Raw genomic sequence first — 24,176 nt, 5'->3', positions numbered from 1 at the left:
GGAGGCTTGGGCAAGTTGCTGTGGGGGGTGCAGAGCTGTTGACCGGGGTAGGGGTGGCCAAGTGGAAAGCAAGGCCAGCCGTAGAAAAATTCTTATTGAAATTCTCAATAATCATAGATTTATCGGTGGTGACAGTGTTTCCTAGCCTCAGTGCAGTGGGCAGCTGGGAGGAGGTACTCTTATTCTCAATGGGCTTTACAGTGTCCCAGAACTTTTTGGAGTTTTTCTACAGGATGCAAATATCTGTTTGAGAAAGCCAGCCTTTGCTTTCCTGCCTGGGTATATTGGTTCCTAACGTCCCTGAAAAGTTGCATATCGCGGGGGCTATTCGATGCTAATGCACTACGCCACAGGATGTTTTTGTGCTGGTCAAGGGCAGTCAGGTCTGGAGTGAACCAAAGGCTATATCTGTTCCTGGTTCAATTTTTTTTGAATGGGGCATGTTTATTTAAGATGGTGAGGAAAGCACTTTTAAAGAATAACCAGGCATCCTCTACTGACGGAATGAGGTCAATATCTTTCCAGGATACCCGGGCCAGGTCGATTAGAAAGGCCTGCTCGCTGAAGTGTTTTAGGGAGCGTTTGACTGTGATGAGGAGTGGTCGTTTGACCGCGGACCCATTACGGACGCAGGCAATGAGGCAGTGATCGCTGAGATCCTGGTTGAAGACAGCAGAGGTGTATTTAGAGGGCAGGTTGGTCAGGATGATATCTATGAGGGGGCAATTAATTCACATATGGTGTTCAGGGCGCAGCTGGGGCTGAGGGGGGTCTGTAACAAGCGTCAACAGTGAGAGACTTATTTCTGGAAAGGTGGATTTTTAAAAGTAGAAGCTCAATCTGTTTGGGCACAGACCTGGATAGCATGACAGAACTCTGCAGGCTGTCTCTGCAGTAGATTGCAACTCCACCCCCTTTGGCAGTTCTATCTTGGCGGAAAATGTTATAGTTGGGGAATTTTTGGTGGCCTTCCTAAGCCAGGATTCAGACACGGCTAGGACATCAGGGCTGGCGGAGTGTGCTAAAGCAGTGAAGAAGAAAAAAAACTTAGGGAGCAGGCTTCTGATGTTAACATGCATGAAACCAAGGCTTTTACGGTTACAGAAGTCAACAAATTATTGCGCCTGGGGAATAGGAGTGGAACTGGGGGCTACAGGGCCTGGGTTAACCTCTACATGCGTTGGGGACAGAGAATAAAGGAGCAGATTTCTGGGTGTGGTAAAAAAGATTCAAGGCATAATGTACAGACAAGGGTATGTAGGATGTGAGTACAGTGGAGGTAAACCTATGCGTTGCGTGATGATGAGAGAGGTTTTGTCTCTGGAGGCATCAATTAACATAGGTGAGGTCTCCGCATGTGTGTTGGGTGGGACGAAAGAGCTATCTAAGGCAATTTGAGCGGGACTGAGGTCTCTACAGTGAAATAAAGCAATAAAAACTAGCCAAGACAGCAGGGGGGGTAGTAGGGGGGGTTACTTAGCCCAGATGATGGTGTCCTGTTTATTACTGTGTTGTGTGTTCTGGATGAGTTACAACCTGGCTCAAGATTGTAACAAACATTGGGAAACCACACAAAAAGGATAACAAAATGAATTTATTCCATAAATAAAGTAAACACACAACAATAGATGAGGCATGAAGGTCAGTAAATAAGGTGTCAACTGCCAACTGCCACAACGAAACAACCAAAGGTATGCATGGAGAGAGGAATATCTGGCTGAATGGGGAAACAGTGGCTTTATGCCACTGCTGAGCTTTCACAGGTGTGCCCCATCAGCACTGACAACCCTCCCAGCTCCGCCCACCAATCTCCTGCAGCAAGTAAGCCCAGCAAAACCCAGTAGACAGAGCCGTCACAGGATGAAGTGGAGGTGGTTTTGTGTGTGTGTGTGTGTGTGTGTGTGCGTGTGTGTGTTATCTGTTCTTTTTATTTGTCACCCTCCACACTTCATCTTTCAGACCCCACCTTTCCTTCTTACTTTCTCACCTTCCCACCACCTGTTTCTATAGGCTCTGTGTTCAGTTGTTACCACATAGTATACTGGAATGTGCGACAATACAATACAGATGTATTCACTAGAACTTTATCAATCCTCTTGGGGACAATTCAGAACGGATTAGGAGAGCACAAGTACCTACATTCTTCACATACTTTAGGACTACATGCAGCATAGACCAACATTCATACAGCATTAAGACATGAATACAGTGTGATCAGCTGTACAGTCATTTCCCCTGCCCTGCTCTGTACTACCATCACTAAGTGGCTGATAATGGGATCCATTTACCCCCCACCCCTCATCCTTTACCCTCTTACCACTCCTAAGCCCATTTCTTCTCCTCTTGCTCTGCTACCACCTATAACCCATGAGTGACAGGGCAGGTCTTAGCAACACACACACGTTTGTTTTACTATCCTTGTGGGGACCAAACAATTCATTCCCATTCGAAATCCTATTTTCCCTAACCCCTAACTCTTATCCTAACCGTTTACCTAACCCTAACCCAAAACCCCTATCCCTAAAACTAAACCTAACCCCAAAATAGCCTTTTTCCTTGTGGGGACCAGCGAAATTTTCCATACCACACATGTAACACACACACACTCTTCCTACTTACCTTAAACCTCCTCTGGTCTCCTTCCAGGTTTTTTTTTGGCACACCATGTGTGTGTGTGTGTGTGTGTGTGTGTGTGTGTGTCTTTGATCCCCTCCATCATGGCTACATGGTCTAATCACCACCAGCAGCTGTCAGTGTGTCAGCAGCACACTGCCCTCTCGCTATAGCCACCAGTTTAACCATGTGCTATGGATATGTGTGTGCGTGCATCCGTGCATGTGTGCGTGAACCTCCCCATTCTGTGTTGAACCCGATGAACTGCAGTGTTCGAAAGCTGATTTGTGTCAAAATGACATAATCAAGACCACTTTGCACCCTACTTTTCTCTTCTCCTTTCTCAATCCCCCCCTGCTCTCTTCCCCTCTCACTCCCCTCTCGTGGTGCCGTAGAGGGGGAGCTGGTTGCATTATAAGCTGCGGTGGCTGTGGCTAACGTTAAAGCCCAGGATTTACAGCAGGCCCTTCTGCTGTTGCAGGGACAACGCAGGTTCTAATCCACTGCACATCACTGCTACACTGCTACATACTCCACTACACTCACGTACTGCCCAGCCCCAGCCCCATCTCGAGCCCCAGCCAAAACCATCCATACGACTTGGAAAGCACATGAATCAATCAAATTGATTGACTGATTCGTTGATTGGCGCAAATCTCGGTAGGATGCACTTCTCATTCCAGTGAGGTTAATGGTTAATGGGGGTGTGTATGGATCTCTGTTACAGCCCCTATTGCTGAGACGTACTCACACACACTCCTCTGTCAAGTGTAAGGTTACTCTGGGAGTGTATGTTATAATCAGCTAATCATAGTGCAGATGCCCCAGGGGGATGGCACACAGCTACTGAGAGCCCTGGGACCTAGGGGAGAGAGGAAGAGTCAGAACAAGAGGAAGGGTGATGCTTGTTCTTCTGCCCATAATTTGGTCGCCACACTGAAGAAGTCTGTCTGTGTGTCTAAACCCCAGAAGGCTTTAGGTGGGTCACAAAACCTCAGTTATGGCTGTGTTCCTCCCAGCCTCCATGGTGATGAGTGTTCTGAGACTGACGGGTGCAGGAGGGGACAGTCTGTTTAACCCTCTCTCTGCTCCGCCCACAGTCACTTACACACCTGTCACACACACACCTCCTCTCTCTGCCTCATCCAATCAACACTCAATGAGTCACGCTCACCTGACACTCCTGTCGTGTCTCAGGTTTAAAAGAACTCTGGTCATCAAAGGCTGCAGTGTCATTCTTGTTGTTTAACTCCATCAACATCTGGCCTGAAGGGGGTGGTTGCCATGTGGTTGCCGGGTGGATCTGGCTGGCTGGTAAGCTCTCAGTCAGTTGTTGGCAAGTCTAGAACCACCGGATCCATCTATCCCACCAGTGTGAGTTCTACCATTGCCAAAAAGCGGGGTGAGCGGGGCAACCATAAATACACTGGCGGAGCACATTCTGTTGATTATTATTGGTCAGTAGAATTGCCCAGGAGTCACAAAAGAGTTAATAATGACCACCCTAAGAAGGCCCTGGAACTTGACTGCTGTGGAATGGTTTGAATGCATTAAGTCTGAGAGCATCATAAGGCTCTGTGTGAGTCATGAGGCCTGTGTCTGAGACTACAGCTCAGGTTACAGCGTTCAGGGCCTCTGGAACAGAGGATAGACCTCCATAGCAACCAGAGATATAGGAGAGGACCAAGACCATTGATCTATAGATCATCCTCTGCGGTCTCTCGCTCTCTTTTTCATTCCCTCTGGAGTTCACCTATCTCTTTGTCTGTCTCTCTCTCTGTCCGTAGGAAAGATAAAGAAAAATTGTGATCAAGTACTCATGAATCTAAAGAAACAAAGTAATTGGTCCCACCCTCAGCTTCTGTCAAATCAGTGACACTGCACATCAATTACAGGACCTATCACATACGTATCACTAATCCACGTTCTATACAACCTCCGTTCAAACAAACCAAAAAGACAAGTGTTGAGTGTCTGTCTCCTCCTATATTGGCACTACACATGATTGCTCAAACAGATATATACAGAAGCAAAAATGTGCTAGTGCCAAAATGGGAAAAGAAGACGAGTGGAGGCCATGTCTTAAACAACAGCACCAGCCTGAAGAAAACTAAAATAGTTGGATGAATAACAAGTTGTTTGTCTCACCACAGCTGTTAGAACACAATCATGGTCATAGACTTTCATCAACACTGAATTTTACGCAGTTGGTGTATAGAATGTAAAGAGGGCAGAGGGTAGGGGACAGTGTCAGCGATGCATGTTGGGTAATTTGGTTATTTCTCTACTCTGTTTATGGCCCTATGGTAATTCACTGATAGTGTGCCTTCACAGTGAATTCTACCAGTGCCATACACAGAACAGGAGGAGTCATCAGCCCAGCACCGGGGCATGCTGCATGGGCAGCCTACTACATCCATGCAGGGCAGGACAAAACACAGAACATGGCAGAGCTGTGTTTCAATCCAGGAAGTTGTTGCCTACCTTCTGTCTTTGTTTATTCCCATCACAGATCCACAGGGGCGGACTGGGATCAGAAATCGGTCTTGTCAGTTGAAACACTCCGGACCTTTTTTTTCTTGGCCGAGGCTACAAATACTGAGTTTTCACCCCTGCCACACCCCTCTGGAAACTTCTCGAAACTAAGGATCCGAACCACGTTCTGTGCATGTGCTATTTTACATAAACATTCACGTTTCTCTCTTTACTCACCCTCTTCTGAACCCTCAAACAAATTTGATCGATATGATGATGTAGCCTATAGAGCAGTTTATACTTGGTCTAACGACATGTCTGTAGACAAATTGAACGCGACATGTGTCGCTGGTCAAAACTACATTTAATTTATAGTCCGGTGGACTGTCTGTAGACCGTCGCTGCAACTCGGTTTCATCGTTGCACAGACATGAAAAAGTTAATGTCTCTGCGACTGTCGCAATGTCCGTTGTTGTGGTTACTGGGCTGCTACAGCAACAAGACTAAATCCCTCTGACAAGAAGGTGCAGGACAACAGGAGTTCTAAAATTCTCAGAAAAAATGACCTAATTTATTTTGGCCGTGTTCGTAATTTCGCTCTGGCTATCTACTCCAATTTCAGGGCACTCTCGTCTGTGTGCCAGAGCACAGAATAACTGATTAATTTACGAATGCTCAACACCCGTTGAATATGGCCGGTGTCGGTAAACGTCAGCAAAAAAACGTATTTACATTGTTGCCAGCAGCACTGTTGCAGTCACCAACGCTCTGGATAACATGAAAACAGTCTAACCAGCTGTGCTAGGGTGAGTAAAATGGTCAGAGTGAGGTGTTCTCTCATTTGTGTCTGGAGGTAGCTAGCAAGCTAGCCAACGTTAGCCAGTTAGCTTGGGTGCTTGACTGCCATTGTGTGGTCAGAACGCTCGGACCAACCCTACTCCTCGGCCAGAGCGTCCAGTGTGCACTCTGAACTCTCCGAGAGTGAAACGCTCTGAATTTACAAACGGACAATCTGACAACGCTCTGAATTTGCGAATGCCCAGAGCGCACTATGAGCACACTCTGGCACTCCAGAGTGAATTTACGAACGCACCCTTTGTTACACTCACAACCGTAAGCAATTTTACCTTGTGAATAATGTGGTGTGTTGTTGTCGTTGGTTTATTTTCCTGTAATAATGAATAAAAAGCAGCTCAAGTTAAGATGTTGTCAGCTGTACTCTGGCCCTAATTTTAATTGGCTAGCCAGCTAGCTGACAATGAACCAAAACATTGTTGCAAGGCTTGCTAGGTTGACATTTATTAAATTAATTTTTAAACTTTTGTGTTTATTGGTGTTCAAATAGAGCAAGTACTCTATTGGACACCAGAATGCTGATGTTATGCACAGGTTGTTGTTTTGTGTTTATACTTTTATACTCATAACGACGACAACAAGTTTGATGTCGGATGACAATAGAATGTTCATGATGTCACTGCGATAACTGTTGACAGACATGTCGATCGACCAACTGTAAACCAGCCTTATGTCTCTGCCTGATATTTCTGAACAACTGCAATTTGAATGAGCGTTCCAAAAATATATATGAAGGCTACAACCTTCTCTGTAACTGATATTGCCATAGCACAAGCAAGATGCAGTCTACACATTGCATTGGTGCAAAACAATTAGCATTTTGAGTGGGGATGTAATCTTTATAGCTATGCTGACATTTTACCAGCACTGCAGTCTCCCTCCTGGTTAGCCTATGTTTGCAATGATCATAATTATTTATTTTTTAAACCATTAAATTGCTATTGATTACCTGTTTTGTGTGCAAACAGTAGTGGCGTCACAGAGTGACTGAGCAGTGAGCAGTAGTGATGTGCAGTTTGTGAACCATTCGTTCTTTTTGAACTACTCTTTTTACTGACTCGAGAGTCATGATTCGTTTTTCCGAGTGACTCGCTCATTTTAGTCATTCTTTTGACCTGCTGGCCGCCAAAAAAATTGAAAGTAGGATTAATATGCGCCTACCAACTGTCTATCATGTGTGCACAGAAAAATACAGGCAGCAGAAAAGGAAATACATGTTTAGAACTGATAGGTGATCGCATGGTGCGAGAATTAATGCAATGAATTGATTATTGAATGTTATCGATGGACACAGCTTTGTAGAATCAAAACATACACAGCCTGACTCTGCCCAACACTCGAACAAATCGTTTTGGTGGACTGCTGCAGTTCGTAAACAATATCTTGCTGATCTCCCTCGCGGCAGTCAAGCATTCCGTCAAGAGTCGTTCACACAATCTAGTCCGGCTGCGGCCGCAACAAGACCTTGTTTCAAATGTATCAATAAATAATCTTATTTGTATACCTAGCAATCACAAATGTACATTGTATGAAGCACAGTTTTATACGTTTCAGTCACAAATGGCAGCTCCAATAAGCCTCCTATGGTGAATGAGAGACTTGTGAAATCATGATTCCTTCGAGCTTTTAGTTCATCATTCGCCGGTAGGGGTCCTGCATGCTCTGGGCATTACTGAATCAAATGAATGGAATGAGCTTGATTCATTCTTTTGACTGGGTCAAAAAGATCTGAGTTGGTAAGAACTTCCCATTATTACTGAACAGCAGCTGAAAGGAGGTAGGCTAGTGGATCCTGCATATGCAGAAATCTATGTATTTTTAGCAACAGCAAGTCGGGTTACAGAAAATCCAGAACCACAGCAACAAGTTAGACAGTCCTACTGGGCTAAAAATGGACCAGCCCATCTGGCATTTGCCCAAAATGCCAGATGGACAGGCCGCCCGCCCCTGTGAACTTGGATAGGTCAGAGAAATATGATAGAAGCTCAAGTCAAGTTATTGCTTACATCTTCTACCTTGTCTCTGATCCACAAAAGGGGAATGAACGGGGGAGAAAGGCAGAGCTTGAATGAAATGCATGACAAAAGTACTCTCTCAAACACTAGACCTTACTCCACACTACACAGAGAAGAATTATGCTCTATGTGTTCTAAAAGAATGTGTTCCAACATGTCGTCCAACACAGCATTAGCCATGTATTCAATACTACCACTTCAAATCAGCAACAACTTTCTTATATCCATGTCCTCATGGGCTGCGTTGCACATGCCTTCTGTCCATCTGGTTAGAACAAACAGGTTAGAACAAACATCCCTTATCGGGACATGGAGTGTGGGGCAGACATTCATCTCTGTGCCATGCAGACCCACTACCCAGCTCGAAGATTGATCACAGCTGTGTGGAATGATGCACTAAGTGATTTTTGAGATGCTCCAAATGGGTCCCAGAGCTCCTCTTCCCGCTTCTGGAAGAAATCATCAATAGACCTAAAGAGCAATGTTGGTTGAGAGAGAGAGAGAAAGAGGGAGAGAGACCTCTGTCATTAAGCAAGTTGAGTGGGGCCTTTGCAATGGTGAGAGGAATGCCCCTGAAAATGGTTAGCAACAGACGTTTCACTGGTATTATAGGCCTTTTCTATTAGAAAAAAGCAAATGCTAATTTATAACCTTATAAAAACGTTACAACCGTTAACTTCGGGTAGCCTATATGCAAATCAAAACGCCTCAATTAAACGAATAAATAGGATATAGCAGCAATAATACATATTAGGTTATAGGCTTTGTTTAAATTTCTACAGAAAACAGTCTGTTACTTTTTTATTATTCAGTCACCTAATCCCATCGTCAGGAATACGATGTGAAGAGTAGGTTAGCCGCAGGCCTAGTTGCGTGCGGGAGCGACTTTCACCTTTCTTTAGAATGCCCTCGATGCTGGTGGATAATCGCATTTGTCTGTGATGATTATGCAGTCTACGCTCCTCCACCTCCTGTTATTTTAGGACCGTTTTAGAAATACAAACCCTTGAAGGAGTGCACGAGAGGGTTCGCCAAGAGGGTAGTTAAGGCCCATAGCTGTCCAGGTATGACCTTGATATATATTTTTACAGTTTAACCCGCGAAGTCACTTCTTTAGCTTTCATGTGGACTAAAAGTGATTATATCGTTTTTTTGTAGGCCTAAAAATAAATGATCTATAACGCATAAGTAGCCAACTTGAACGAATTAGAATTAGGCTACTTATAGTGCTAAGTAATTGTATTTGATTAAACCGCATTGTAGGAGGAAGCTATATCTTTTAAGGTTAAATACAATTACAATTTGAATAAAACACATTTTTCAGAAAGCGAAGCTACTAGTTTTTATTTGCTAATTGAATTAGGCATCAGGCTGCAATGACAGAGTTAACATGCAATAGCCTATAAAACATTTATGCACGTGAATCAACACCGCATAGAAAACATTAATTTCGAACCAAATGCCAAGTTTTATTATTTTTGTAATGAAAAATAGGCCTATCGTTTTCTCTTTTAAAATGCAGCGACTTCTGTGACTGAAATTACATTCCATAAAGCGCACTGCGCAATAACTCTACATAATCATGAAACGAAATTATTAAACCGCACTTTACCTACCTAAAAATAATACAGTGTATAAAGCTTATACAACTTTGTCTATACAACTTTATGTCTAGTCAAGGACTGTTTTCTTCCCTTTACTCACCACTCTCTCCCTACCTCCCCCTCTTCGAGGAATAGCTCCATACCTGAACGAAGGCCACATCACCCAAAGGACAGCATCCTCATCCTGAAATGAAAAAAGAAACACAAACACCCATCCTCTCCTCTCTCCACCACCGGCCTCCCCGTCCCTCTATCTCTTCATCTCTCCTAGCACTCCGTCTGTTGGGGCTGCGTGGCCGGGGATTTTGAGATAGAAAGGTCATTAGTTGGTAAGCATCTTAACCCAGTGGAAGGGAGTAATCCATGCTGCCCTCATCCCTCTCCTCCTGCTGCTGGTGAACAGTTCGTCAGTGTCACGGACCTCTTTAGCGCGTGCGGCGCGTACAGGAGTCCCGTGCCGTGTGTCACTTGTCCGATATTGCGAACATAGCCTATTAAGATTGCTGATAGTGACAATACTAATAATTTTAGATTATATTTGATTGTATTACCGTTTTTTAAGTGTATTGGCTATAGGCCTACTGTTACGAGCATTAAATGTTCATTATAGTATTAATGTCCTTAGCCTCTAAAGCGTTCGCACAGATTTCTCCGTTTTTTTAGGGCTTGTTGAGAGCGCATGCAGCTCCTGCGCTCACACTGCGGCAGCATCGAATGACGCTCCTCATATGGCGGATAGTGAACCGGTGCAACAGTTCTTTCTCTAGCCTAGGCCCACTCTATGCCATGCAGCAAGCGTTGCACTCCACGGCCGTTCACCTTGATCCCCATATTGACGTGGAGGCTTTAGAAAAAATGTGATGTAGGTAAATAATTAGTTTGTGTTAATCTAGTTTTCCACTCACAAGTTCTTTGCCTTTCCAGTTTTAGGATAGGCCTATCGCCTAAACTTAAAACAATATATTTATAAACAACACAAAACCATTTATTTAGCCCAAGCAAAAAGCTTCATGCTTTCCTTTTTAACCAAGACATTTCAGCTCAGAGACACATTTTATACAACCTGTGCTGTCCATCGGGTGTGGCATGTATCTTCCTCCAAAACCATGTTCCGTCCCGTTGCTCGAAATGGGGCGCTGTCACTGAAAGGTCCCGCTCGAACTGTAGATCGGGGCTCACATCCCCTCAATATATAGACCTACAGCAGGTGAACACCCCCCCATACTCCAATTTTCTCCCATTCACCTGCTGTTGATAATTACACAGACAGACATAGAGGCCTACTTTGAAAAAGAGATCTCACCCTTTCAGGTGATCCGGGCTGAGTTCGTCAGAGAGGAGCGGTTTGGATTTCAAACCTTTTCAACATCTAAAGTTGCGCTGAAATCTGTCCACGCGCACCCATTGTCCAAACCATACATTATAGAACAGACGCAACCGACTGGTCACCGCTCGTGCTCTACCACTGCTGGTAGATGTGCAGGCGGGCCATGTGCATTAATAATGATGTGGAGGTGGAGTATTGTCCTCTGAATACAGTGGGCCTAAGCGTTTTGATGAGAATCCCCGAGTTTACCAGTTGTCTAAAAAGCAACATAGGCCCTATTTTATCGTTCAAAAAGAAGACTATTTTAATGAAATGTATTTTAAATCGATTTATTTCTAAATTGTGACTTTTAGCCTGTCCCTGTCCATTGAACGACTCATAAATACTAAACAATTTAACGAATTAAGCATTTTATTGGTTAAACTCGAACATCAAAAAGCAAAATGAGATACATCTTGATTTAGACTATTCTTAGAGGCTGCCTTTTTAAAATTTTACTTAAACTAGAATGTACGCTATTTAAACTAAGCCCATCATAATAACATTGATAATAATATAATTAATGAATTAATTATCAAATCAAGGCGTTGAGTCAATCGTTACCATACATTGTTTCATCGATTTTATTAGTACTTTTTATTCATTTAAATCTTTAAAGGTTTTCATTTATTTCTTAGCCTATATTTTTAGCACATGATCCTTTCTTCCTTGAGGTGAGAGAATGAATGTAAAAGTCAAACCATAGTAAAGAGAACACTGTTCTTTCTACATGTTTCTTTCCTGTCATTTCCTCTGTCTCTCGCGCTGTTGAGTACACCTTTTCTTGGAGAGAAAAGACGTTCAAGTCTAATTTCTACTTTAAACTTTTCTGCCACCTACTGGATGAAAATAATAAATCTAAAACTTAAGATTTGTTGTTCAGTGATTTCAATCTAGTCTGTTACTTATCCCCAAGTACCCCAGAGAGAATGTTGATTTTCTAATTAAATATCTCTGTATATGGAATACTATAATTTCATAAATGACATGTTTTAATTGTCTCCTTCTGTTCAGTAGGCCTACCATTGTTGTCTCTACCTTCTTGCCCCTTGTGCTGTTGCCTGTGCCCAATAATGTTTGTATTCTGTGCTACTGCCACGTTGTGCTGCTATCATGTTGTTGTCATGTTGTGTTACTACCATGCTGTGTTGTCATGTGTTGATGCCATGCTATGTGTGTTTTGTCCTATATTTTTTTTTATCCCAGCTCCAGTCCCCCAAGAGGCATTTTGCCTTTTGGTAGGCCGTCATTGTAAATGAGAATTTGTTCTTAACTGACTTGCCTAGTTAAATAAAGGTTAAATACATTTAAAAAATACAATCTATGACTATATTTTGGCCATTAGCCAAACAAACCCTCATTGTGGTTAGATAGGCAGAACCAGGAAGTCACAAACATTTTCAGAGAAATGAAAGTAAGCAGACAGACAACACCCCAATGCTTGTCCACAACTGTTCAGTCCGCCAGTGTGTGTATCAACATGGCAGAGGCAACTTTGGGTCAGGATCCCTTCTGCTGTTCAATCTGTCTGGATGTACTGAAGATTACTGCCTGTGGACACAGTTACTGTATGGGCTGTATTAAGGGCTGCTGGGACCAGGAAGATCTGAAAGGTGTCTACAGCTGTCCACTGTGCATGGAAAGCTTCATCCCAAGACCTGTTTTGAGGAAAAACATCTTATTGGTTGAATTAATGGAGAAACAGAAGACGACAGGATTCAAATCTGCTCCTCCAGCTCTCTGTTATGCTGGACCTAGAGATGTGGAGTGTGATTTCTGCACTAGGAGGAAACTCAAAGCTGTCAAGTCCTGCCTGGTGTGTCTGGCATCTTACTGTGAGACTCCCTCCAGCCTCACTTTGAATCCCCTGCCTTTCAGAAGCACAAGCTGGTCAAAGCCTCCACACAACTACAGCAGAAGATCTGCTCTCATCATGACAAACCACTGGAGGTTTACTGCCGTACCGATCAGCAGTGTATCTGTTATCTGTGTACAATGAATGAACATAAAGGCCATGATACAGCTGCAGCAGAAAGGACTGAGAAACAGGTAAGGATGATAACTCCACTGTTAAACATCATAGATCTGCATTTAGACATTTGTTAATCTCTTTACAACATATTGTTGATGTACCTCATATCATATGGAAGTGTTTTATGTCAAAGGTGATATAACTGGAAGAGTAAGAAAAACATCCAACGCCCCGAGAGATGTCAAAGTACTTGAACAGAATTGCCTGATTATATTGTTGCAGTAATTTGGTGACTCTCATAAGTAATAATAATAACAATAATACGTTGACACATCACAAAATGCAATCATTATGGTATTATATTTAGACATATCTCCTTCTTTTGGCTGCATCTCTGCGTCTCAGTGGTTTGAAGGACTATCCTATTTCACATGAATATCATGAAAGGAGCCGTTACAAAGTCTTGTCACCATTCTCTGCAGAAACAGTTGGTAGAGAATCAGCAGAAATCCCAGCAGAGAATCCAGCAGAAAGAGAAGGAGATGCAGGAGCTGAGACAGGCTGTGGTCTCTCTGAAGGTGAGTTTTAGGGCCATCTATATTTAAATTAAATATATATTAACATGACCAGCAAACCAATATTTCATTTCAGAATTGGTTAAAATTATGTTAGGGTCAGGGTAAAGGGTTTGGTGTAAGGTTAGGGTTAAGGTAAGGATCAGTTTTAGATGTTGGCTGTCAATGGAATGCTGGTAAGAAAAGTCCTTATAGTCTCTCCTGGGCTGAATGAAATGGACCCTCATTCTCTCTGCGTGTTCTAACAGCTCTCTGCACAGGTAGCGGTGGAGGACAGTGAGAGGATTTTTACTGAGCTGATCTGTTCCATTGAAAGAAGGAACTCTGAGGTGAAGCAGCAGATAACAGCCCAGGAAAATGCTGAAGTGAGTCGGGCTAAAAGGCAACTGAAGCAGCTGGAGCAGGAGGTGGCTGAGCTGAGGAGGAGAGATGCTGAGCTGGAGCAGCTTTCACACACAGAGGATCACATCCATTTCTTCCAGGTGACATCAGTCTGTCTATATAAGTTAAAAAAAATCTAAAATAACTTATAAACTTTAGATAAAACATCTCCACATTTCTGTTTTCAACCTGTTTCTCCCTGTAGAGTTTTCAGTCTCTCTGTGTCCCTCCTGGATCTGATGCCTTACCCAGCATATCTGTCAATCCACACATATCTTTTCATTTTGTGAAGAATTTTGTATCTGAGGTGACAGAACAACTAGAGGATATCTGCAAGAAGGAAATTGTCAAACTATCATGGGAAGGTAGGTGAGAAGTATCAAATAGACTTGTTTTTTACATGCCTCAAAATTAGCAATAGTGGTTACCTTGAATGAATGTTGATCCATAGAGTTGACTGTAGTAATCCTTTTTATCTTGTTTGGGGTTTCTTGCGTTTTCTTGCATTAATTTGCGTTGGTTTGATTGTGGTAAGAACAGTGAGCTCTCCCACCATCCACACTCACCATAGGTTCAAACATGTGTCTTTATAGATCACCTGATGTGTGTTTACCGCCACCATCTGTCTGCCCCTGGTGGTCTGGCGTGTAATTGCCCGAATAATAACAGATTATAAAATACACCCACATTTTATTATGGGGACTTTCATTTCAATCTTCTGTGTTACTGAGGAATGGATACATAAACCTGTGATTGAAATAACTGTCCAAACACCAATTATCAAGCTGACTTAAATCAATCAGTGCATCTCTTCCTTAGCACCTCCATCTGACTACTTCATGGATGCCATTCCACATACTTCTTATTACAATACCAACCAATTGGCAGGGCGGAGACCCAACCCTCGCTGGATAACCCAACAACAATATTTTCAGAACATGCAAGCGACCTTCAGCACTGTGAGGCCCAACGTGTCTCACATGGTGACCCCTCATCGCATGGCCGCCCAGGCTGCAGCTACTGTAACCCCAGTGCACATGCCTCAGTACAAGTATGCTGCAGGAGTGCGCAACCCTTCATACATTCATACACTTCCCCAGGTTGTTAAGCAGCAGCCTGCTGTCCATGTGCAGGACCAGGAGCCTCTGACTGCCTCCACGCTAGCTGCTGCTCCTCCTCAGGAACAGAAGGAAATGCTGGGTCAACGCCTCTACCTGCTCATCCAGAACATGCACCCCAGTCTGGCAGGAAAGATCACTGGCATGTTGCTGGAGATTGACAACTCTGAGCTGCTCTACATGCTGGAGTCTCCAGAGTGTCTCCGCTCCAAGGTGGATGAAGCTGTGACTGTGCTGCAGGCTCACCAGGCCAAACAGGCAAGAAAAATGAAAGAAAATGAAATCATTTGTTTCAGCTGGGTCCAGAGATCTCCAGACAAAAATGGAAAATGGTCAAAATAAAACAGTCTGGGTTTAATTATAACAGATAATGAAATTACTATGGCTGTCAAATGATACAAAAATGCAATTGAGTTCATCGCAGGATTTGCTGTGATTAATTGCGATTTATCGCAAATTCTGAATTTGCTCAAATTGAGCTGTATTTTAAAACAATTGATACAAAAAGTATGACAGAAATATTGACATCTTGATTTTTTCCAAAGTAATGGTAAGTAGAATCAGGTAAACAGATGAAGCACACTTTCTTTAACTGCAATGTCAACCTGTTTGGACATTGCAGTGTTGTTTTTAGTTGAATATATTGTGCATTTTGGATGTTTTCAGTGTATTATGAACGCTTTTAGACAATACGATTAATCACAATTAAAAATAATGTGTGCACAAAAATTACAAACAGTTAACTTGAGTTAACTGATTAACTCTGACAGCCCTAGAAATTACTGAAAGAATTCTTTTCTGGCACGTTATTCCTTTTAAATGTATGAATGCTTGGGATATTGAAAGTCTATGTCATTGTGAAATGTACAGTGCCTTCATAAATATCAGACTTATTCCACATTTTGTTGTGTTACAGCCTGAATCCATCTACACACAACACCCCACAGTGACAATTTGAAAACATGTTTTTAGACATTTTTTGCACATTAATTGAAAATTAAAAATAGAAATATCTCATTTAAATAAGTGTTCACACCCATGAGTCAATACTTTGTACAAGCACCTTTGGCAGTGATTACAGTTGAGTATTTTTAACAGGTAGCCTAGCGGTTAGAGCGTTGGACTTGTAACCGAAAGGTTGCAAGATTGAATCCCCGAGCTGACAAGGTAAAAATCTGTTGTTCTGCCCCTGAACAAGGCAGTTAACCCATTGTTCCCCGGTAGGCTGTCATTGAAAATAAGAATTTGTTCTTAACTGACTTGCCTAGTTAAATAAAGGTTAAAAAAAAGTCTCTAAGAGCTTTCCACACCTGGATTGTGCAACATTTGCCAATTATTATTTTGAAAACTCTTCAAGCTCGATTGTTGATCCTTCCTAAATAAACTTTTTCAGGACTTGCCATAGATTTTCAAGTAGATTTTAAGCCACAATTGTAACTCGGCCATTCAGGAACAATCACTGTCTTCTTAGTAAGTAACTCCAGTGTAGATTTAGCCTTGTGTTTTAGGTTATTGTCCTGCGGAAAGGTGAATTCATCTCTCAGTGTTTTTTATTTATTTATTTTATTTAACCTTTATTTAACTAGGCAAGTCAGTTAAGAACATATTCTTATTTACAATGACGGCCTACCAAAAGGCAAAAGACCTCCTGCGGGGTCGGGGGCAATGGGTTTAAAAAAATTATTCTATCCTTCTTTGCGAGGAATTGGAAAACCTCCCTAGTCTTTGTGGTAGAATCTGTGTTTGAAATGCAATGCTCGACTGAGGGACCTTACAGATAATTGTATGTGTGTGGTACAGAGATGAGGTAGCGTAGTGGTAAAATGTGTCGGGCCAGCAACTGAAATGTTGCTAGTTCAAATCCCCAAGTTGACTAGGTGAAATATATGTTGATGTGCTCTTGAGCAAGGCACTTAGCCCTAGTTGCTTTGGATAAGAGTGTCTGCTAAAATGTCAATGTTGTCATTCAAAAATCATGTTGACCACTATTATTGCACAAAGAGTGAGTCCGTGCAACTTATTAACCTCTTGACGCTAGAGGTCAGATTATTATTTGTATTTTTTTAAATAACGTTCCCAAGGTAAACGGACTATTTCTCAGGTCCAGATCGTAGAATATGCATATAATTTACAGATTAGGATAGAAAACACTCCAACGTTTCCAAAACTGTCAAAATATTGTCTGTGAGTATAACAAAACTGATTCTGCAGGCGAAAACCTGAGAAAATCTAACCTGGAAGTGATTTTTTTTTTAAATCTGTTTCCTGGCCCGTCTTTCTTCCATTTAAAGGGGTATCAACCAGATTCATTTTCCAATGGCTTCCTCAGGCTGTGACCAGGCTTTAGACATAGTTTCAGGCTTTTATTCTGAAAAATGAGCGAGATTTTTCAAAAATAGTCAGGTGTCCTCTGATTACTTCCTGCGCGTGAGAGGGGTAGCTCCCCATTTTATTTTTCTCTCTTATTGAATAGGTTACGGTCCAGTTGAAATATTATCGATTATGTTTGTTAAAAACAACCTGAGGATTGATTATAAAAAACATTTGACATGTTTCTGCGAACATTACGGATACTTTTTGGAATTTTCGTCGAACGGAACGAGGCTTTGGTGTTCTGAACATAACGCGCAACCCAAATGGCGTTTTTTTGTTATAAAAGTAATATTTATCGAACAAAAATAACATTTGTTGTGTAACTGGGAGTCTCGTGAGTGCAAACACCCGAAGATTATCAAAGGTAAGCAATTCATTTGATTGCTTTTCTGACTTTCGTGACCAAGCTAACCAAGCTAATATAAGGCTAACTGTTCTAGCATTGATTGATACACTCACAAAACCTTAGATTGCTTTCGTTGCAAAGCATATTTTCAAAATCTGACACGATAGGTGGATTAACAACAAGCTAAGCTGTGGTTTGGTATATTTCACTTGTGATTGCATGATTATAAATATTTTTAGTAATAGTTTTTAATCTGATACGTTTGGGAATTTTCTTCTGCCTTTCAGCACCAGAACGAGGCTGTAGTTTTCTGAACATAACGCGCAACCCAAATGGCGTTTTTTTGTTATAAAAGTAATATTTATCGAACAAAAATAACATTTATTGTGTAACTGGGAGTCTCGTGAGTGCAAACATCCGAAGATTATCAAAGGTAAGCGATTAATTTGATTGCTTTTCTGACTTTCGTGACCATGCTAATTTGGGGCTAGCTGTTCTAGCATTGATTGATACACTCACAAAAGCTTGGATTTCTTTCTCTGTAAAGCATATTTTCAAAATCTGACACGATAGGTGGATTAACAACAAGCTAAGCTGTGTTTTGGTATATTTCACTTGTGATTGCATGATTATAAATATTTTTAGTAATATTTTGCGCCCTGCAATTCAGCGGTTGTTTAGGAAAATGATCCCGTAAAAAAGGGATCCGTAGCGCAGAGAAGTTAAGCAGAATATTTACTCCTGAACTTACAAAGAGGTTGAATACTTATTGACTCAAGACATTTCAGCTTTTCATTTTTAATTAATTTGTACAAATTTTGGGGGAAAAAATCCCACTTTGACATTATGGGGTATTGTATGTACAGTGAAGCTTCCATTAAAAGTTAGTGGTAGATGGTGGCATTCTGTCATTAAACCACACTATCAAGGTGGAGTTACAACGCTGATCTATTGGTGGAGGTGTTAATGGAGGTGTTTTCAGTCTGAGAGTCTCTCTTCTCTGGCACTAGAGTCCTGCATCAGGCAAAAAAAACTGTCGGTGGTCCTGGAACATTTAAAGCATATTGAAGCCGCCTCTTAATGACTTCCGAGAGCCGATCTGTTATCCAACTATTATTATTATTATTATTAACCCTCTATTATAATTATATAAAAACCCTTAGATATTCTCACAGATCAGATTTGTCCTAACGAAAAATGCTTCTTAGATATTAATTTAGAATCCTCCAATCCTCTAAATTTAATTAGACCTACATTTTATTGATCTGCAGGTATTTTCATTTAGAAGCCGCCTCTTAATGAGTTCCCGAGAGCCATGTCATACCAATTATTATTGGATTATTTACCATGGTAACCACTTGTTAGTATAACATTGAAAATTATGTGCGCTTGTATATTTTTTTAGAATTCAATAATATATTTGTACCACTGTAGATGCTGTGTTTTTATTTACAGTGGTGTATTAAGTACTCTAAAGTTTTACATTACTATCTCCAAACCTCATACAACCGCAAAATGTAGGATAAAGCATTTAATGTACAGTATTTTTTCATCAACATCTTAATTTTTTTGTTAATAAAATAATGATAAAAATACTCTTTTGAAATGCAGATGTTTATTTCAACTACCGTACATCTCAGCTACATAATCCCTAAATCTAACAGTATTTTTGAAATGTCTCCAGTAGATTTTTGTTCCTCCTGAAAGCCCTAATTGTCAAGCCCTGATCTGTTTCACCTGTCCTTGTGCTTGTCTCCACCCTCCTCCAGGTGTCGCCCATCTTCCCCATTATCCCCTAGGTACTTACACCTGTGTTCTCTGTTTGTCCGTTGCCAGTTAGTCTTGTTTGTCAAGTCAACCAGCGTTTTGTCTCAGCTCCTACTTTTCCCCAGTCTCTCTTTTTCTCACTCTCTTGGTTTTGACCTTTGCCTGCCTCCCATCCTATGCCTTTGCTACCACCTTGGATTATCGACCTCTTCCTGCCTTGATCTGTCGTTTGCCTGCCCCTGTTGCTGTAATAAACATTGTTACTTCAACAGAGTCTGCATTTGGGTCTTACCTGAATGATACTAATCTGCTCATTTAAATGAATAGAGATCCAGGTCATGGTGCTACAGTATGTTGTTACAGCATAATCAAAGTGAGGACAATCGGTGATCTGCTGTATACTTATGGCCTATTGTAACCTGGAGTCACACCTTTCCAGTACTCCTCACCCCACCCCAAACTCCACCCTAAACACAGTTACCATTCAAAAACGAGCTGTTTATCTTTTTAAAAATGACATTGCGACCAAAGAGAACAGACTAAATGGACATAGTTTTCATCATGCCAGCTTCTGTGTTTTTGGTTGATGGCCAATATTAAAAACAGTCAAATGCATTCGTGAATCATTTAAGGCTCCTTTCTGTTCTCTGTGCTGGAGTTCTTTTAAGAATACAAAATAATCCTTCCACCCTTGATGGGCTATCATCAGGACAATAGACTCTTGCCGAGGTGATGCCCCTCTCTCACTCTCTCCCTCTATCGCTCTGCCTTTCTCTCTGCGCTGGCTGACACCTCGTTAGTAGCCCAAAGGCTCTCATTCCGATGTGCTTCCTACATGATCAGCCATACATACAAATACATGCGTTTGTCCCTGGAGAATCTAGAACAGTCCCGCTCTGTTTTACTATGGGATTTCAAGAGCTATGTCAAATGTAGACGACGGTCCGCAATGATTAAAATGGTTACACGTTGATAGTCATAGTGTCACGCCTGCCCCCGCTCCCCCTCTCTGGTGCTCGAGGGCGCCAGGCTGCCCATCATTACGCACACCTGTCACCATCATTACCCGCATCAGCGCTTCATTGGACTCACCTGGACTCCATCACTTTCTTGATTGCCTCCTCTTTATCTGTCTATTCCTCAGTTTAATTCCCGTGTCAGCATTAATGTCATTTTGTTTCCCCTGTCCAGACGCTGTCCTTGTTTTGTTTCATGTCTGTTATTTATTAAATGTTCACTCCCTGTACTTGCTTCCTGTCTTCCAGGATCTGTCCTTACACATAGTCATATGTCAAACATATTTATGCAGCGTTTGGCGATGTGCATCTCCGACGTCTATTAAAGATTCATTCCTCAACTGAATAATGAGAAAATTAGCAAATGATGGTGCACTGCGTTATTGTTTCATGACTTGCCTAGTTAAATAAAGGTTAAATTAAAAAAAGTATGATTTAAAAAAAAGTATGTTTCATGTTAAAGACATGGCAGCTTATTGTAATGGAGTGAATGTATTGTAATATGGTGAATTATACGGACTTGTTAAGCCAAGATTCATGTTAAGCCGAGATTCTCTCTGGCGCACCCGGCGTCCCACCTGGGCGAGCCTGATGGGCTGGCCGAGGCATGGGCGCTGGACAAGCCGGCTGGGGGCGTAGAAGCCCGATGAACCGGCAGAGGCATGGGAGCCTGTCGAGCCAACTGAGGCGTGGGAGCCTGATGGACCAGCTGAAGCATGATGTGGAGTGAGCGCCTGCCGAGCCCACCGAGGCAAGAAGACCTCTCAGCCAGCCAACGAGCTAGCTGAGGCACCTCCGGTTCCCTCGGCAACGGCACCCGGACCCGACGTCACCAACCAAAACAAAAACAAAAACTCCTTGATGCTTCTTTTAGTGGTGTCAGCATTCTGTAAGGATTGACGCTGGTAGACGAGAAGCAAGTACAGGGAGTGAACATTTAATTAGCAACGGACATGGAACATGACAGGACAGCGTCTGGACATGAACACATAACGACATTAAAGCTGACACAGGGAACAGACTGAGGAGCAGACAGAAATAGGGAAGGCAGTCAACAAAGTGAAGGAGTCCAGGTGAGTCCAGTGAGCGCTAATACGTGTAATGACGGTGACAGGGCGTAATGAAGGGCAGCCTGATGCCTTTCAGAGAGAGGGAGCAGGCATGACACTGAGTCCACGAAATGCACTGTTTTCTAACCACATCTGGATGGATCCATAACGAATTACTACGGGAATAAATATCACTGAATGACAGAAACATTTGAATAAAGTAGGCTAATGAAGGCAACAAATTGTTGCTTACTGAAACTCCCAATGTCATCCAATTGTTATAATAGGATTTGAAGCAATAGCCTACCTGCGTGTGGTCAACTATTTCAGCACCATTTTGTGCTTCTCTGAGACAAGCATGGGGACTGGTCTTGATAAATCAATGCGGTTTTTATTTTCACAGAATCTCAGTTTGGGTATTATTTAGCCTACATTTAGGGTGTGGAAATGTTAGTATTATTTTGCTCTTCACTCGCAGTCACTTAGTAGCCAAGTCCTACTCCCGCTTGGTCACGTTGTACAGCGCCATATTTTCTTAATATTAAAAACAGTCAAATGTATTCCTGAACTCAATCGCTTTAGCCAACATATTGAGGTTTATTCATTGTTTAAATATTCAAGGCTACCTTTGTTATTTAATTTTATAACAAAAATGCTTGCATGTATTTAAAGACATGGATGACTTCTACGCTGTGTGATGACATGGACAAATGAATGAATGATTGATTGATATACTGTATATTGAAGTAGGTCTGTATGCCAATAAGTAAGTTACGCTAAAACAGCTACTGTACAGTAAACAGGACTCTTAGGTCTACAGCTCCATGTCATTTCATTAACTTAACTTCTCAAAGATGCCCTCTGGTGGTCAAACCAGCATTAACTAGCATTAATGTCAACAATTGCTGACACTTAAATAACGTGCCATAGAATTCTGCGGCACCCAGTACCTGCAGTATGATGCAACTTTCAAAGGAATAACCCCTGGAGAGGACGGTGAAGGAGGTGCAGAGGCTAAAGGAGACCGTGGAGCAGCTGAAGAGAGCCTGCATGGAGTGCAGGATGAGCAAGATGGAGAGGAAGAGAGAGAGGCTGGGGGACAGAGTGAGGGAGAAAGAAGAAAGAGGGGAAGAAGGAGGGGGAGAAGGAGTGGGAGAAGAAGGTAGAGAGACAGGGAGACAGAGAAAGGAAGATGGAGATGGACAAGGAGGGAGAGGGGGCAAGAGAGAGAGAGAACAATTGTGGAAGAGAGAGAGGGAGTGGAGGAGAGGGCCAAGGAGATTGAGACAAAATCTCAATTTAATAAATGTTTTATTCAGGCTGTAACACAACAAAATGTGGAAAAGGTAAAGGGGTGTGAATACTTTCTGGAGGCACTGTATGTCTCTCTTTTCATTTGTGGGAATACTTGGGAACAGATTTCCTGAATGAACCTGTTAGATGTACAGTAATCTAAAACAATATATATGTCAGTGGTCCACTTGTGTACTTACACAAAATCATTCAAACAAACTCTACCAATGTAATCATTGTGTATAGTAGACTTGTCTTTAAATACATTAAGTCAGGGGTTTTCAAACGTGGGTCCGCAGCCCCCTAGATGTCCGCGGAGATAGCCTACTGCAGGGGGTCTGTGAATGTAAAATACATTTTTTATGTGAAAAATATATTTTTTATTAATATTGCTAGCTGTAACAGAATATCATTGTGTATACCATTTTTACATTACATTTTAGTAATTTAGCAGGCGCTCTTATCCAGAGCGACTTACAAGAGCAAATAGCGTTAAGTGTCTTAGTCAAGGACACAACAACAGATTTTTCACCTAGTCAGCTCGGGGATTTAAACCAGTGACCTTTCAGTTACTAGGTCAACGCTCTTAAATGCTAGGCTATGTCTCTGGGTCCAGTATGAAGGAAGTTAGAGGTAGTTTCACGAGCCAATGCTTACTAGCGTTAGCGCAATAACTGGAAGTATACACGAACCGTTAGCATGCTAGCTGTTCCTGTTCATCCGACTCTGGGGAAGTAGATAAATGGCTTCATTGTCAAAATCTCAAACTATCCATTTCATATGGAGAAAATGACTGTCATTTGAGCTAATTACAGGGGTTTTCTGTATAGAACATTATTAGGTGGGCCGTCAAAGTGTACATTTTTGGGATGGAACAACAGTTTCAGTGTCAGCTTAAGCAACTACAATGAAATAGAAAGCATACATAAAAGATATTGACCTACACTATATATACAAAAGTATGTGGACACCCCTTCAAACTAGTGAATTCGGCTATTTCAGCCACACCCATTGCTGACAGGTGTATAAAATCGAGCACACAGCCATGCAATCTCCATAAACAAATACTGGCAGTAGAATGACCTTACTGAAGAGTAATGTGGCACCGTCATAGGATGCCACCTTTCCAACAAGTTAGTTCATCAAATTTCTTCCCTTTTAGAGCTGCCCCGGGCAACTGTAAATGCTATTATTGTGAAGTGGAAACGTCTGGGATCAAAAATCGTCTGTCCTCGGTTGCAACACTCACTTTTGAGTTCCAAACTGCCTCTGGAAGCAACGTCAGCAGAACTGTTAAGAACTGTTAGTTGAGAGGTTCATGAAGTGGGTTTCCATGGCCAAGCAGCCGCACACAAGCC

General features: G+C 42.0%; 1 protein-coding gene across 1 annotated transcript; it reads left to right on the top strand.

The window, feature by feature from the left end:
- Nucleotides 1-12,786: 12,786 nt before the first annotated feature.
- LOC139540091 (polyadenylate-binding protein 1A-like) lies at nt 12,787-15,874 on the top strand. The gene is made up of 5 exons (XM_071343647.1): nt 12,787-12,977; nt 13,383-13,478; nt 13,724-13,957; nt 14,149-14,221; nt 14,676-15,874. The coding sequence occupies exons 1-5, from the start codon at nt 12,924-12,926 to the stop codon at nt 15,314-15,316; spliced, it is 1,098 nt and encodes a 365-aa protein (XP_071199748.1). The 5' UTR covers nt 12,787-12,923; the 3' UTR covers nt 15,317-15,874.
- The last annotated feature ends 8,302 nt before the right edge of the window (nt 15,875-24,176 follow it).

Source organism: Salvelinus alpinus, chromosome 15, assembly GCF_045679555.1.
Source record: "Salvelinus alpinus chromosome 15, SLU_Salpinus.1, whole genome shotgun sequence".
In the NCBI taxonomy this organism is placed as follows: domain Eukaryota; kingdom Metazoa; phylum Chordata; class Actinopteri; order Salmoniformes; family Salmonidae; genus Salvelinus; species Salvelinus alpinus.
This window is presented reverse-complemented; position numbering and strand designations above follow the sequence as displayed.

Coding starts and splice junctions, on each gene's coding strand:
- LOC139540091 (XM_071343647.1), top strand. CDS start 12,924: ATGAATGAACATAAAGGCCATGATACAGCTGCAGCAGAAAGGACTGAG. Junction 12,978..13,382: donor CAGAAAGGACTGAGAAACAG/GTAAGGATGATA, acceptor CATTCTCTGCAG/AAACAGTTGGTAGAGAATCA. Junction 13,958..14,148: donor ATCACATCCATTTCTTCCAG/GTGACATCAGTC, acceptor CATTTTGTGAAG/AATTTTGTATCTGAGGTGAC.